The sequence below is a fragment of the Molothrus aeneus genome, chromosome 1, assembly GCF_037042795.1.
Source record: "Molothrus aeneus isolate 106 chromosome 1, BPBGC_Maene_1.0, whole genome shotgun sequence".
NCBI classification, from domain to species: domain Eukaryota; kingdom Metazoa; phylum Chordata; class Aves; order Passeriformes; family Icteridae; genus Molothrus; species Molothrus aeneus.
This window is the reverse complement of record NC_089646.1, coordinates 8134637-8151546: the sequence shown is the minus strand read 5'-3', so window position 1 is coordinate 8151546 and position 16910 is coordinate 8134637. Positions and strand designations below refer to the sequence as shown.

Genomic DNA, 16910 nt, shown 5'->3' with positions numbered 1-16910 from the left:
TAGTTTATATTAAAATATTTTGATAAATATGTAAAACTTATCCTAATCTATTAGAACTTTGCTTAATTCTCCCTTTTCTGATGCATAAAAATTCACCGCCTAACTTGTTTCTGCTTAGTGTGAAATGATTTTTCTCTTAACAGTGGGTTATGCATTTAAAAATAAAATTAAATTGTAGATTGCTTCAGCACTCTATAAACCTAAAATCTAGTATTCTTAAGTAGGGAAGTTAGGTTGTTTTGAGTTTTTTCCCCAAGTAACCCTTAGTGCTCAGCAGATCCATGTTTCTTTGTTTTTTGGTATTGAGATTAAAAAACAAGCTATTTATTCCTGAATTGGTTCAAAACAGCACTAATTAATGAATGTTTCAAACAGCACTAATTAATGAAGGTATCATTAGCAATTTTTAAGTGAAAATAGGACTATGGAACTAAGCTCTGAATTTAATGGGCCAGCGGGATTTTAAAATTAATATTGCAGTTGATCAATGTAATTATTAATATTGTGTTAATGGTCATAATGCTGTTGGAAAAATTATTAATAATACAGGGATGGGCTTTAATCTTAAATTTAACTAAAATGTGCATTGCTGTTTATTAGGAGTCCCATGCAGCTCCACACTTCTCTTTGTGTAAGTCCTGTAGTTTCATTTTGCTATTAGGCAGTTAAAGATTTTGTTTAGCTCACAAGGTATTTAGGTGTAGGGTTCTTTTCTTTTAGGAATTGTATTTTCCCAGTAGTTCTTTAAATATTTTTAAAACCGAATGACAACCAAAAGGTCACAAAAATAATCTTTGTTTTCTAGATATTACAATCACTTTCAGCACCTACAAAAAGTTTAGAACAACAAGTAAATCATAGCCAACAGGGACATCCAAATGTGGTGCTGTTTAGTCAAGTGAAACTAACACCAGAGACACATTTATTGCAGCAGTCACATCAAGCACAGCAGCAACAGCACCATCCTCTTTTACACCTTCAACCTCAGCAACTTATGCAGCTCCAGCAGCAGCAGCAGCAGCCACCCCAGATCTCCCAGCAGTCTTTCCAACAGCAGCAGCCTCACCAGTTTCCCCAGCAGCAGCAGCAGCAGCAGCAGCAAGTCCATCAGCAGCACCAGTTCTCCCAGCAGCAGCTCCAGTTCCCGCAGCAGCCGCTCCACGCGCAGCAGCAGCTGCACCGCCCTCCGCAGCCGCTCCAGTTCCAGCAGCAGCATGTGCTGCAACAGCAGCTGCAACAGCTGCAACAGCAACAGCTGCAACAGCTGCAGCAGCAGAACCTGCAACAGCAACAGCTGCAACAGCAACAGCTGCAACATCAGCAGCAGCAACTGCAGCAGCAGCACTTACAGCGACTGCACCAGCAGCACCAGCAGCAGCAAATGCAGAATCAGGCAGCGCAGCACTTAGCTCAGACACCTCAAGCACTACAGCTTCCAGTTGCAGCCCAGCAGCCACAACACCACCAGCAGCAACAGCAGCAACTGCAGCAGCAGCCGCTTTTTGGGCACGATCCAGCAGTGGAGAGTTAGTAATTGTTGCCTTCTGATCCTGGGAAAAAGTAGCTAATGACATGAAGTGGGGTAGAATATCAAAAAGTAATGCTGTGTTTACAGGATGGGATTGTAAGAAATGCCACTCCTGGCTCAGAACTGTTTTTCTGACTTTTAGGCAAATACTTATATTACTTATGATAATACTATAATGATAATATTATTATAATATTATACTAATACTTACAATATTCTTTCATTCAAATAATAGCTAATGATGATCCAGCAATCTGAAAAGCATGAGAGTGCTGAGAACATTCTCTTTCCAAGTATACAGTTGATACCACAGGCACACAACCTATACTTTCAGAAAAGTGTTATTTAAATGCATAGCACAGTTGTTTAAAAACTTTTTTTTCCTTTGGAACAGGGGGAGGGGGAAACTTCCAACAGCTACAATTTCAGAAATACCAGTAAATTATTGAAGATTCGGTTTCAGAAAGTTGTCACACCTTGCTTTGAATTAGAGTAGAACTGAAAGCTTTTTGATTGTTGTGGCTGTTCATGGCTGATCTCTGTAAAAGAGGAAGTATTCTTATGTTTTCTTTCTGGTGACCCTTTAGCCCCTCTTCATCCAGGAAAGAAAACCTACTCTTAACAAAATCAAACTCTGGATTGAGCTGAGCCTTAAAGGCTTTCAGCTTTGGCATTTTGAATCCTACTTTTTCCAAGGAAGTACACTAAAGAGGTTTATAACCTGGTAATAGGAGGAGGTCGGTGTAGTGTATGTATTTTGAGATAAACTCTTCAGACTTTTAAGTATTTAATTATTCTTTATGTGCCAAACTATTTCAGTTCCAGAAGAGTATTTCCTACTGGGCTGTGTCTTTGCAATTGCTGATTACCCAGAGCAGATGTCTGACAAACAGCTGCTAGCGACCTGGAAACGGGTAAGATTGTGCATAATATAATATAACATAATGTCATACTCCCTAAATTCTAAAAGAAAACATTGGAAGTACTTCAGCACTGTTCACTCTTCTTTAGGCATTCTTTTGTGTAATTCTTCTGTTACAAACTGAAAAAGAATTATTCAACTGCTGCTGACCAGAAAAAGTAATAAAGATACTTTAGGTGTGCAGCCTGGTTGAATTAAGTCTTCAATCAGAACATGCTCTAAATAAGTTGCAGCCTTAATTATTTCCCACTTATTTATGCTTTAATCAGGCAGCTGTAGTACAGCAAATGTAATATAGCATCACTGTCTAGCTTTAACTTGATTGTATAAAACCATTCTTTTTTGCATATAATTTTGGCATTTAGTAGCCTGTGAGGTATCCACCTGAGTGAATAAGATGGAAGAATAGAGTGTTTCTATTTTTTTGCCAACTTCTATTTTTCAGAAAAATCTGATTGTATCCTTTCCTAAATAAGAGGACTTTGATGTTCTTCAGAAACCTCTGATGGATTTTATAGTTGAATTTTCCCTACAATTTTGCATAATCAAGTAAGCTGTTGACATTTTTAACAGCACTTGTGTTTATTGCTGAGATAGAATTGAATAGTTCATGAAAAATTGTTTAATAGTTATACTACAAAAAATAAAAAACATGAGAAGGTTTATTTTTGTTTATATATCTTTATTTTGTTTATTTTTTTCCATTTCTTCTAAAAAATAGACTTTTTGTTCAGTGAAAAGCCGCATATTTAATTTTCTTTTTTGTTTTCAAAATTGTTCTAAAGCTAGATAACAAACCTAGTTTTGGGGGGTAACTCTTCAGTGAAGTGGTGCTAATGGTGGCAGTGTCCTAAAGGGTGGACTTTCATTTCAGACTTTTTGTTTCTTAATGTAATGTAAAAATAGTTATATCCTAGAAGTTGTGCACTTGCTCTCTTACCAGATCATCCAAGCACACGGTGGGACAGTGGACCCAACCCTCACGAGCAGATGTACTCACCTTCTCTGTGAAAGCCAAGTCAGTAACATGTATGCTCAGGTGAGCCAGCTGGGAACCTGCTGGGTGCATGCTTTCATTTTATCACTGGAAAGGCAGGCCTTTGCACTGTGTGCTTCAGGCTTAGACAGCAAATTTAAAGTTTCTCATTGTTTTTTGTTATGATTTGTGGTTTTTTTGGGGTACAAACTTTCATAGTGCATGTAGTAGACTTGTTCCAGAGAGCACTAAGGAAGATGCTATGAGAAAGAGGAGTCTAAAATGTAGAGAAAACAATTAAAATCTAAGTTTTGATTTGTTGAAAAAGTATAAAAAAATAAACATGTATTTTGGGTTTTAAAAGCTGTTTGTGCCTGTATTCTTAGGCTTTAAGAGAAAGGAAGAGATGTATTACAGCACACTGGCTGAATGCAATCTTGAAGAAGAAGAAGATGGTCCCACCTCATCGAGCCCTTCATTTTCCAGTGGCATTTCCACCAGGAGGAAAGCCATGCTCTCAACATGTAAGAAGGAAAAGCTTACTTTGAAAGAATGCTTGCTTCATTGCTTGCTTCATTCCATGAGCAGTATTAAAACAGAGCTAGAAAGTGCTTTACACATTTTTTTTTTGCCTTGGAATAAAAGCTTCTGTTAATCCTAAGGTGCTGTGTTGATGTGGTGCTGCTGCCAGGTGTTTGTCAGTGCTTTGCAAGTCTCCCTGAGTTCAGAGTGGTGAGGAGTAACACCTGCCTTTGTGAGTTACTCTCAGACACTGAGGGGCAAAGATTGACTTACAGCAAGGTTGCAGTAATCCAGGCTGCACGGTTTATAGCAGCAGAGCAGCAGCACATCGAACAGCATGTGCTTCCTTACCATAACCCAGGATTTGGAGAGGATTTTTGAGGGTTTTTCTTAGTCTGTGCTTAGCAAATACCTAAAAAGGAAGCCTGTGCTGCTAATCAGAGGATAGGAGGTCACAGTTCCATTGCCTGTGCAATGAGGAGGTGTGAAAGTGGAATTTTATGGAATTGGAAAACTCCAGTTCATTGAGAGGCATCTTGGAATGTACTATGCAGTATAAACCAAGGTGCCAAAGTATGTCTTGGCATTGGATTTCTTTGTGCTGGATGCAGACATATGGAATGATGGCCTTGCTAATAGCCTGTCCTGACTGACATAAAAAAAAAATACACATTTGGGAAAATCAGAGTATAACAACATGTGTGTCTACTCAGTGGTGAGTAGTAAATGTAATATGCAATGTAATAAACACAGTTTTAAACAGAAGTACTGTTGCCTTTCCCTAATGAAAAGGGAATGAGAATGGCAAAAACAAAAACCTGTCAGGATTAAAGATAATAATGGAAGATGTTGAATTACAGTTCACCACCTATGATCAGCTGGCACAGTTTATTTGGCTTCATTGCAAAGTAAAGCACAATTTTCAAATTTTTAGAGTAGAGCAAGGAAGTGTAAGCATTTTTTTGTGTGTGCCTCTATGTAAATAGCAGTAGAAGGAAGATGGCAGACATGTAAGAAACAAATTAGCTCTGAGCTCTTCCATAATCATGCTGTGGTCTCTGTAAATAAGAAAAAGCTGACCAGAAGAGTGAAAATTACTCTTCCTGAATCAGAAGCCTGGAGTTTTTATGTATAAACAAATCACTTTTAAATTGTACTGTTTGTATCCTACAAACCATGCTTTGAGTGCTTTATACACCATACTGTGCATTTATTTCATTGTAATATAAAAAGTTAGTCATGGAAACATATTTTTCATGGGAGTGTTTTGTTAGTGCCATCAATGTTCAGTTCCTTCAAATTGTCTTTCTGCCTGCAGATAATCTCTGTGACAGGATTTGTTGACAGTGACAGAGATGACCTCAAGCTCATGGCCTACCTAGCAGGTGCCAAATACACGGGCTACCTGTGTCGCAGCAATACAGTTCTCATCTGTAAAGAGTAAGTGCTGCACTCCACAGTCCTTGCTTTACAGTCCTTGCTTCTCAGCAGCCTCTTCCCAGGTAGTGCCTCTCTGAACATGTGAGGTGTCACTGACATATTTTATGAAAATCCTTTCACTAGGATTTTTCTCCTGAGAAGCTGAGAAGCCTCAGAAAAGAAATGTAAACAATAACTGTCTGATGGCTCTGGAATGTGGTCTGGAGATGGTTTACCAGCAGGTGCATCTTTGATTGGCTGCATGTGAATTGTTTTTAGTTAATGGCCAATGACAGCCATTTGTGTTGGACTCTGAGTCTGTCACGAGATTTTATTATTCATTCCTTTCTAGCTTTCTGATGTCTCCTTTCTTTAGTACAGTTTTAATATATCGTTTTCTTTTAATATATATAATATATATCATAAAATAATAAATCAGCCTTCTGAAACATGGAGTCAAGATTCTCATCTCTTCTCTTCTCCTGGGTACCCTCAAACACCACCACAGTGAGGTGCTACATGTGGCTTGTTATAAGATTGTTAATTGTAATCAGTTCTGCAGTTTCATAACAATAAACTTAGTGGTGTTGTTTCTTGAACTAAATTACAGCACATATTAAGTGATAAATTTGGCCTCTGAACACAGGCAAAACAGAAGTAATTTCTAACTTTCCTGTTTTATAATATTGCTAAGTGATGCTCTTAGATCATCCATAAATAAAATACCTTTTTTTTAATAATTGGAGGAGGGAAAATTTAAATCCAGGTCTAAAGTTTCCATTTGCAGCAGAAGTTCTCTCCTGACTGGCTTGTTCTGACACGTAAAACAAAAGCATTTTTTGGAGTATCTCCTATCACAGTTAAAACAAAGAATAGACCAATAAAAACCACTGATATTTTAGGTTTATTATTAAAAATTGCTATATTTTGTATTTGCAATGCAAATTCTCTTTCTCCTTCTCTGCCCACCAAGGGCCAGCGGGCTGAAGTACGAGAAGGCCAAGGAGTGGCGGATCCCGTGCGTGAACGCGCAGTGGCTCTGTGACATCCTGCTGGGCAACTTCGAGGCGCTGCGGCAGATCCAGCACAGCCGCTACACCGTCTTCAACCTCCAGGACCCGCTCTCCCCCAGCCAGCACCTGGTGCTCAACCTGCTGGGTAAGAGTCACAAAACCCTCTGTTCTGCAGCATTTTTATGTGCCTGTTCCACCAGCAGGAACATGTTTCCTCTGGTATAAATAACTTGGCACTGGTGTCATTTTTGTTCTCTTCTCCATTCCCTAGATGCTTGGAGAGTCCCATTAAAGGTGTCACCAGAACTTCTAATGGTATGTTGAATTATTGTATAAATACAGCTGTTTTGATAAGAACACTCCTTGCCTGTGCTGAAGCTCCTGGTTGTACTTCTTGCTAATGTTCTATTTTATTTTGGGGAATCTGAGAAATAATCTTTTTGCAGAATTAAGGAATTTTAGCAGGATATACAAAATTTAGTTACTGTTGACACACCTTAGGCTAGATATTTCACTCTTCAGTTTCTACATCAGTACTTCTTAAATCAGTGCCTAACACTATGTAGATGAGACCACATAAGGGTTTTTAAGACAGAACACCCAAAATCAGTAAGAAGTTTGTTAGAATATTGACTGAATTTTTAGTTTGATACATAATGTAAGTTAAGGGTGCTGCTACTTCATATCATCTCTCTGATATATACTAAGAACTAAAACCATGGGCATATATACCATGTATTTTAATACTTAAAAATATACCATACATGCAAAAAAGTGTAGTTGATAACCCTGAAACATCAATGGGAATGAACAATGAAAAATTGTACATTGAAAAACATACAAGAGAACTAAATTTTTGTCATGAATGGTATTTGCTGTGAACTATGCAAAATGTAAGTTTTCTGCATATTAAGCTGCAGTTTCCCTGTTAGCTCTTACACCTATCTCATGTTTTTGTATTGTAAATTTTCTTCCCATTTCAGATTTATACTTGATAATTTTTCACAGTATGTCTTGATGTAGGTAAATTTGTACTACAGGTGATTCTCAGTTAACATTTTATATTGCACAAAAACGTTTTGCCTCACCTCTTGTGTTTGGATCACTTGTATCTCAGTCACTTTTAGACTCTTCAGAAAAGAGCTGCTCAGTAACTCTCAAAATGTAATTTGCAGCAATGTTTTAAATGGGGATTCTGGGCACTGTGGCTTGAATACCTTTCAGCTCTAGCAATAGGCACTACTGTTTTCCTGACCCAAAGTTTGAAACGTTCTTCTTATAGACCCTTGTGGATTTGTTTCATGGGCCTGTAGGAAACTCTCATTTATAAAACTAAATGCTTTTAAAAATTCGTGGTCTTCATACTTTCCTGAAGATGGAAAACATTCTGTTGTTACAAAAGAAAAAAGTCCTTGAGAAGATTCAGTGAGCATTATTAGGATTTAAAATAGCTTTTAACTAACTCAGTTTTGGTTTTCTCACCACCACCCTTTGCATCCACATAGCAGTTGAGCTCATCTTAAAACTGGATTTATTTTTTGTGTGCATTAGTCACACCAGGTTTTTGTCCAAGTTTTGTCTTGTGTAGCAAATGGAGACCTCAGAGATTGGATGGGTAATTTAATACCTTCCCTTCTGTATTTATATGGGGACCCTTCTGGCCCATGTGAGGTGGGAGTTTTGTGATTTAGATTGAAGAGGGCTTCTGGGGACAGTCTGATCCAGCTGCCCTCTGCGTGCCCACATAGGAGTATGGTTTGGTAATAGAAAATGCTGGGCATGTGGAATTGTCAGGGAGTTCACTCCTTCACAGGAGGTATTTCTATTTGTCTTGGGGTTTGGGATCCTCTTCTGAGGACAGCTGTCTTGTCAGATGCTGTTGATGCCATCTACCTCTTGCATTTTCATAGTTGAAATGTCTATCAAAATGTGAATATGTGCACTTTTCTTTCCAGCTGCTCATGCTATGGGCTGACTAGCATAAAAATGCCTGGCTTGAGAGCAGGGAACAAACCCCTGTGGCTTGTTCCTCCCAAAGGAACATTCTCACAGCAAGGCTGGTACATTGCTGCCTGTCTTTCTGGTCATGGGTCTCTTAGCATTCTTCATGAAATTTCAGGTATTGAAGGTTAAAAGAAATAGATATCGCACACTCCTCCACCTGGGAGCTCTGGTTTCAAGTTACTCAGACCAAGGAGAACCTAAAAAGCTACATTTGATCACCCCTAGGCACATGCTCTGGAGGCTGATCTGGTGGTGGAGAGGTGGCACTTTCTATCCAGTTCTGTTTATGTAGTTAGGAAACTTGAGTTTAAAACAGAATTATTTTCTGGGATATTACCATTCCATTAAATTTAGCACCAGGAAGACTATTGTAGTCTTCATGTGCTTAACAAATGGACAGGCTTTTCAGTCTCTTTCTCATTTAAATCATTGGCTTTTCCATTGATAATTAGCAGTGTTATTTAAAGGAAAAAAGTTCCACAATATTTTATTTGGTGTGCGCTTTCAGGGTTGCCCAAGTTTGTGGAGAAGCTTTGGCTGAATCTCAGCTTTGCCGTTGGGCTCATTGTGTCAGTAGTAGGTGCCCCACGTATTCAGCATGGTGTAATTTTCATTTGTGATTAATTCAGGATAGAAGTTGTTTTCCCTGTTAAATGCAGATCTAAACATGGAACTGGTGTGATTTCAGGGTGTGAGGTTGCCTTTGAAACCAAAGCAGAATGAAGCCAGTCTTCAGCCGTCTTCCAAAAGAGCGAGGTAAGAACAGCGAGCAGTCAATGCCCGTTTATTGATTGTTCCTCAGAAGGGTCAGCTGCACATCAGCCTGCACCATCCTGTGCCCTGCTCAGTGAAATAACTCTCAGTGGCCTTTGGATTTGCCAGTTCCTCAGCTGGCAGGAATAAAACAATAATTTAGGAGAGTGAAGTTGTGAGAGTGCAGAAAGAGGAGAATATGTTGTGTTTTCTGCACAGTGGGGTTTTTTTTCAGAAAAAGTTGTGCCTAATTCTCAGTCATCTGGGTGAGTCCATTGGTGAAACTTGCAAAAGTGTGCATGTCTAATTTCAAAATGACAGTTCTGCAGCCTTGGGCCCAAATGCCACATTCTGCTGTATTTCCCATATTCTGTAGGATTGAAGACCTGCCACCACCTACGAAGAAACTCACCCCTGAGCTGACACCAATGGTGCTCTTCACAGGATTTGAACCTATGCAAGTGCAACAGTACATTAAGGTGACTTTCAGGCTTATCTCTTATGAACTACATTGAAACAATGGATGTTGAATTTTTGCTAAGACTTGATAAGCATGTACCTAGTGGATGAAAACCAGTACTTACCAGCCGAGGTTAGGGTAGGTTTATGTGAAATGATTTTTATTTGGTAGCTGTTCTCCTTTAGTTAACTACTTTACACTACTGTGCTACTTGCTTTTTCTTTCTGTAGGACTGCTTTAAAAGGCAAGAAAGCCCTTTCCACATTTGTTTTTAAATAGAAAATTTCATGACCAAATTTAGGTGAGAAAAAGAGTGATAGTTGTACTGGATAAGACCCAGGATTCTTCTAGTGGGGTTGCTGTCTGTAGTACCAAATGCTTCAAAGACAGCTGATGACAAAGCTGATGGCAGGTGTGGGGTATGTTCCTGTGGAGGTTTTGTTCTGTTCCTTAATAAAGCTCTGCTAAAACTTAAATGTATATTATTTATAACATTCAGATAATGAGAAGTAACTGAGGCCTAGTTTGAGTTACTACGTTTCTTAGAAATACACACTTTGATGTCCTCAAAAATATAAAATATTTTCTTTATTACACCTATACTTGTTTTTAAAGTGGTTCAGCTTCAGAGGTCTTTTTTCCCTTGCAGTGTGTGCATTTGAAGCTTGATATTGAATATTTTAGGACATAAAATGTTTTTCAGAAGAAGAACTTCCCATAAAGTTCCAGTATCAACTTCTTGTTTCTGTCCTGTTGGTTCCAGGTTAATTATATTAGACAATCTGTTTTGGTAACAGCTATGGCTCACAAATTAAAAAAAATCAACTTCAGCCTCAAAGCTTGTGAAGTTGAATGTAAACCTGTCAGCACTGATGCTGTCAAAACTCTGCAGAGTCTGTATACCTAACTGGGGCTGGGTACTGCTCATTTTACTGAGATGGAGGAGTAATCTTTGTACCTGTATGGCCAAAGGGTCCCTTCCACATCACAGTGGAAATCTTGCCAGGTCTGCAAGGTCAACATTCATGGATGTGAGTGCTTGAGGTGAACATAGAAAAGCAGCCTTTGCCTTTCAGAGTGCAATGTCCTGTTTACAGGGTGTTTATTACCAGGAAGGAAGTAAATACTGGAGAGGTTCAGTGTCATTAAATAATACTTTCATGGGTCATCTTTATGCAACCCATCAGAGCATGGTAAAATAGAGCTAAAAGCACTGTCCCTGTCTATCCTATGTGCTTATCATTATCAGAGCAGTGGAGTGCACAGAGACCTCTTAGGCCTCCTAACCTAACTAACCCTCAAGCCTTCTTGCTGTGGGACTGCCAAGCATTCATGCAATAAAAACCCTAGTCTGTTAAATATTTATACTTAGAGATATTGGTGTGGGTTTTATTTATTTGTGCAAACTGATTGTCTTAATCAGAAATCCAGGGTGCATGGTTACTAAAGCTGTCCAAATATTTTTTCATCCTTGAAATTTTTATGAGGGGAGCACTCTTTATCTCTAACACCTGTGGTAATCTGATGTGCCTCACCAGCTCATTCATTGTGTCACTCATTCCTTCAGATAATGACTGGCTTAATTGATAAGGTAGCAACTGTGAGGAGCTAGTTTGAGTTTGGTGGCTTAACCAAGGAAAAGGGAATAGTTGCTCAGTATCATCAGAAATGCATGTGGAATATGTGTTTTTCATGAGATGCTTTTCTCTTTAAAGAAAAGCCTAGCAAAATTTAAGTTTGCTGTAGCTACAGTGTGTACTACACCTTCCCTAGAAGAGAGCAGAATTATTATATATTCTTACTGTTGCTTACTTTAAATTTAATATCCTGTTTCACTGAAAAAAAAATTAATTTGTGTCTTACAGTTAGTTCCTTGCTTTAAAAAAGCACAACTCAAAATCAAAAAACTGCGGAAGTGGGAAATTGTTTTCAATCTTGACAGGTGATATTTATGTCTGGAAATACCTGGATATTCAGTGGCTGTAAATTCTGTCTAAATTAATCAGCTTGAGTAAAGGAATCACTGTAACACTAAATAATCTACATTTACAATTTCATTAGGAGCTTAGTTTTGTTTGATGTGATGATCTAATATTTAGTTTCCTTTTTTCCCTCTATTTTTTAACAACTATTCCATTCTGGTTTGTGTTTTGTACAATTTTCAGAAACTGTATATCCTTGGAGGTGAAGTAGCAGACTCTGCCCAGAAGTGTACCCATCTCATTGCCAGTAAAGTGACTCGAACTGTCAAGTTCCTGACAGCAATTTCTGTAGTCAAGCACATAGTAACTCCAGAGTGGTTAGAGGAGTGTTTCAAATGCCAGAAATTTGTTGGTAAGTTAAATTAGTGTCAATTCCTACAGTAAAATAAATGTTGATTGACATATTTAAATACATTTTGTTGTTTTGTCTTCTGACTTCAGTGTTCTTTACATTTTTCTAAGGAGTTCAGCTTTTGAAAGGAGAAATTTTAATTTTACAGGAAGTCCGATTGTCATCATTCACACCTCTTGAAGAATAATTTGCAAAGTTTTTAAAATAATGATATTAGCAGCTAGTTTGTATTCCACTCGAGTTAGAAGGTTGTCTTAGTATGGTTAAGCAAAGCTGTCACAAGAGTTATGTGATTTTTTTTTTTTTTAGTCAGGTTCTCTTTCAGCAGAATATTGTTTTATTTAGTTTTCATTTGTTTTAATACAGTTTTTTCCCCTTAAATGAAAGAAAAACACACTTAAAAAGTTAGTGTTGGGGTGATTAAATGGCTGGATATTGTTAAGTATTGTATTTCTTTCTTGGGTAGACGTTTTGTAGATTTTTACTCATGGCTGCATTATTTTTTAATTCACCCTTTCTGAAAGGGTGATTATTTGGTTTATGATTGTTTTGTGCATATATAATTGTAAGAAGAAAATGGCTGGCTAATCACTGTAAAGACTTGAATATATGGATCATTAACTAATGAACCAGCAAACATTTTTAGAAATCTCAGGAAGGCAATTTGCTTATTTCAGCATCAGTGAACTGAGAAACTGATTAATTTGAAAACTCTTGGAAGATGAAGAAAATCAGGGGATGTAGGATGACTGTTATGATCTAGTACTTGAAGTACTTTACTTATTTACTGAAATTAGGTTGATTTATAGCTAATGGGCTGGTTTCAGTTTTGTACCTGCTGTAATGATGGAAAATATGGCAATTGTTTACAAAAATTGTCCTGTTTCTTTTGTCCCTTGGAAGAAAGAGTATTAACACTGTGGTTGTTGTTAGGTATGCAAGTGTAAAACACAGTTTAATTCTCCAAGTATTTGGGTGTCATCTTTGTGAAAAGCCTAATGAAGAGGGATGTTTTAATCATGTTAAATTCTAGTAGGTGTCTGCCATTCAGAGCCACTTTGCCACCAGGATGTTCTGCTCAGATTCCATCCTGGGCCATGGGGATGTCTGTGTTTTGTGTGCCACATCATCAGTCTTTCTTTTTCAGATGAGCAGAACTTTGTGCTCAGAGATGCTGAAGCTGAGGTGCTTTTCTGCTTTAGTTTAGAGGAGTCTCTAAAGAGAGCACAGGTAGCTCCACTGTTCAAGGTATGCAGTTTACCACAGCATTTAAATACTTGGGACTTTTTCAACCTGATTTTTTCAGCATTGGGACCACAGGTTTTATAGCTGAAAGCAGCAGGGCAGGCTGGCATGTAACATGAAACATTTGTTTTAATTTTTGGTTTTGACCTTATGCCTGTTTTTTGCCTAAGCATTGGGGTGGATGTAAACCCTCTGAATGACTGGATCCTGTAGAAGTTAACCATTCTCAGTATATTTGCTCCCTTCCAAAATTTAGAACATTGCTCTGTTACTTGCAAAAAGCCATTTATGGAAGGGACTTTGTTTTCTTTGTTTTCTCTTTTCTTTTTTACACCAGCCTTGTAGCCAGAGCACTTGCCCATAAAAATGGGAGTGTGAGAGTGAGTTTGCCCTTCAGCCTCAGGGAGTTCTAGTGTGAATCTCCTTGGAGGCTGCATTTCCACCAGGCTGTTTGCTAGGATGGTGGAAGATGTTTTTGTGCCTCTGGTTAAAATTGCATTACAATGCAGAGAGGTATCTGGAGATCTGAGTTGCTAAAGATTCTTCAGCCTAACTGAATCACACCTCTTTGTGGAGGTGAACCACCTAAAACAGGTATTTTTTCTACATGTAATGAAGAGGAATTTATGTCTTCTAGTATGTCTAAATGCTACATTTTGCTCTCAGTTTTGCAGATTAAATAGCAAGGTGTTTTCTGGTTTTTATTCCTGGCTGATAAACAGAGATAATCTACTCTGTGATTTGGTCACCTATCTCAGTCAAGTAGTAGAATAATTTTTGTCAGGAAGTAATAAATTGGGTGTTAATTAAAAGGTAAATGTTCTTTTATAACACTTGAGATGTCCCTGTGCTCAAAGAAGTGAGGAGCATTGTTCTTATATGTCTTACCAAGCTGCAGTTGTTACTTTGCAGGTGTGGAAATAGACACACCTGAACTATTCAAATTCATCAAAATTGTACATTTACCCCTCCAGGGGAAACATCAGCAGTAATTAAGGACAACTCATCAACTGATGAATCTGTGTCCATAAGCCCAACCCCAGCTTACAAAGCCTGCCCTGTTGTGTAAAAGTCTGACATGACATTAAAACTTCATGTGTTACAGAAATCAAATAGCATAATAATGCTTGTTCTTTCTTTTCTCTCTTTAGGGAAAATATTTTTACATTACACCTGGAATTTGTCCCAGTCTTTCCACCATGAAAGCCATTGTGGAGTGTGCAGGAGGAAAAGTATTATCCAAACAACCTTCCTTTCGAAAACTCATGGAGCATAAGCAGAACAAAGTGTGTTGAGTGTTGCTTTCTAAAATTTATTTATAATGACTTACATGTTCTTCTGACCTAACTACTTTCTTTCCTTTAGAGTTTGCCAGAGATAATCTTGATTTCCTGTGAAAATGACCTTCATTTATGTCGAGAATATTTCGCACGAGGCATAGGTAGGTATAAGTGTTTTTTGTGATTGAACAGTATAACTGTTACTTGGATTTTTTTTTTTCTATTTCCCAGTTATTATTACTCTTGTTATACAGATACAGAGATCTTTTGAAGCTTTCAGGTAGTAATAGAGGAATACATGGACTGTCCTGCAAGCCATGGAGAAGTCCAAGCCAGCTGTTTGCTGGATATATCTAATAGTTATCTTATAGGCAGATCACCATATATTTTTGAATTTAGCAACAACTGAAACATCAGTGTGTTAGCAACATTATTCTATCCTAATTCAAAGCACAGCCCTGTACCAGCTACTAAGAAGAAAATTAACTGAAACCAGGGCACCATCTTAGTATTCATCAAGTGAGTTAGGGGTTTTCACTTTAGTTATTTTCACTTTAGTGTAGAGCCCCAAGAAATGCTGTATTTAGTAACAGTGCCAGGTGCAGTGTCAGGTGTGAGACACCTGCAGAATGAGGCAGAATTTCTGTGTGAACTGTATGAATTTTGATATTTCCAGATGTCCATAATGCTGAGTTTGTCCTGACTGGAGTGCTTACTCAAACACTGGATTATGAATCATATCCTTTTTGTTTAAAGACATTCTGCTGCTTAGGGGAGAATGGTTTACTAAAAGTTTTTTCTTATTTAGGAACTAATTAATTGTGTTTTTTTAGGATATGTAATGCTTACTTGGTAGGAGGGTAGTTTAACACCCAGGAAAGTAGCTTAAATTCAACATGGAATTGACTTTTTGATGGGGAATACTTCAAAAGAGAAGGAAGGCAGGGTAGTCACAAAGGAGTAGTAAGTATTAGTAAATAGTAAAATTAATTAGTAAATAGTAGAATGTTAGGCAATGGGAAAAGAACTTGCCACTAAGGGAAATATTTGGTACAAGGTACTTTCAGATGAGGAAAACAGCTTTTTCTGAAGATTATAAACCTTGTTTGATAAATGCAGTGGAGGGACCAGTAAGGCCTCTGTGTCTTTATGCATTTTTTAAATAGAATTTGTATTTTGCTGCCATTTCTTACAATTGTTCTTCCTTAACATGCTTACATATAAATTTACTTGATGGATAGTAAAATGCCTTACTGCTCCAGAATCCTTGGAGCATTATATCTAGCTGTTCAGCCATTGTACAAAGCAACTAGAACTTCCTGTGGATGCTGTTTTCCAGCTGTTTTCCTAGGGATGATGAGCAGTTTAAAGCAGGAAAGCAAAAATAAACTGCATCTTTTTTAGGATGTGTAATTTTATTATGCTGAAACATAATTTACTATGTTTTGTATTATATTACCATTTTAAAAGAGCCCACTTTAGGTATCATGATGAGCCCATTTTTAAGCATTTTAAAATAAATTATGGTACTTCAGCCAAAAGTGTAATTTGGATGTAAAAATAAAAGGGCTTGTTATCTATTAAATTATGGATGTCGAAGATGAAAATGTTTTGTACTTTATTTTTATTTCTTATACTCTATTTTCTTTTATATTGATATTTTGCCCACATTTGAAATAAATGTACTTTTAAATGTTTTACTCTATATTTTAGTGGTCGTTCATTTTTTTGAATACTGTGCAACAATGGCACTCTGGTAAGAGTAAATTACTCAAATCTTTTTCCAAGCAATGTGAAATTATTTTAAGCTTATTTTACCAGGTATGTTTTAATATATGAATCCCAGTGTTTAAAGGGAAATAATTGTAAATGTATATATGTGTTTTTACTGAAGCAGAGAAGCAGCTTGAAGGAGAAACTATAACCCTGCATATTCCACTGTTGTGATAACCTTTTGTTTGTATAGTAAGTTTTACTAAATAAATATTAAAAAACCAGTCTCCCGAATCTATATTCAGTGGTATTTCCTAAAACACACACAGTTCTAATAATCTGATTTGACCATTTTTATCAGTTTAGATTCTAGTAGATGAAAAAGTGATCCTAAAAGCATTTTTTTGCTTTCTGATCATCAAGGCAATTCAGCTCTGATGCTGTATAGACAAGTGAGTATCTGCACTCCCCCCTAAGGAAATTACTGATTTCAAATCTCTTGTGTTGTGGCTTAAATCCAGCTGGTGCTTGGATTTACTGATTCTGTTGCCTTTCTCCCAGTGCCTTAGTTGAACAAAGTGCTTAAGTGAATGACAAATTGCTGCTGTAAGAACACAGTGGTAGTAAATGTCCCACAGAGGTCACTGTGTGCCTCTTGCCTTTTATTGCTGGCTCTGGTTCCTCTCCTGTATCCTTGTCCTGACCTGCTCCTGTGCTTGGCTTTTCTTTTGGGAGCAGTAG

At 37.5% G+C, this 16910-nt stretch overlaps 1 protein-coding gene across 1 annotated transcript in view; it reads left to right on the top strand.

The window, feature by feature from the left end:
- PAXIP1 (PAX interacting protein 1) overlaps positions 1 to 16453 on the top strand; it is a 31116-nt gene extending 14663 nt beyond the window's left edge. Inside the window, exons 7-21 of the mRNA XM_066551046.1 lie at positions 806 to 1526; positions 2348 to 2442; positions 3394 to 3489; positions 3813 to 3950; positions 5267 to 5388; positions 6341 to 6525; positions 6652 to 6695; positions 9073 to 9140; positions 9514 to 9616; positions 11763 to 11931; positions 13079 to 13179; positions 14328 to 14462; positions 14542 to 14617; positions 15133 to 15197; positions 15679 to 16453. Coding sequence (XP_066407143.1) covers positions 806 to 1526; positions 2348 to 2442; positions 3394 to 3489; positions 3813 to 3950; positions 5267 to 5388; positions 6341 to 6525; positions 6652 to 6695; positions 9073 to 9140; positions 9514 to 9616; positions 11763 to 11931; positions 13079 to 13179; positions 14328 to 14462; positions 14542 to 14617; positions 15133 to 15197; positions 15679 to 15690 — 2130 coding nt within the window. The 3' untranslated portion in view covers positions 15691 to 16453. The remainder of the gene's footprint in view (positions 1 to 805; positions 1527 to 2347; positions 2443 to 3393; positions 3490 to 3812; positions 3951 to 5266; positions 5389 to 6340; positions 6526 to 6651; positions 6696 to 9072; positions 9141 to 9513; positions 9617 to 11762; positions 11932 to 13078; positions 13180 to 14327; positions 14463 to 14541; positions 14618 to 15132; positions 15198 to 15678) is intronic.
- The last annotated feature ends 457 nt before the right edge of the window (positions 16454 to 16910 follow it).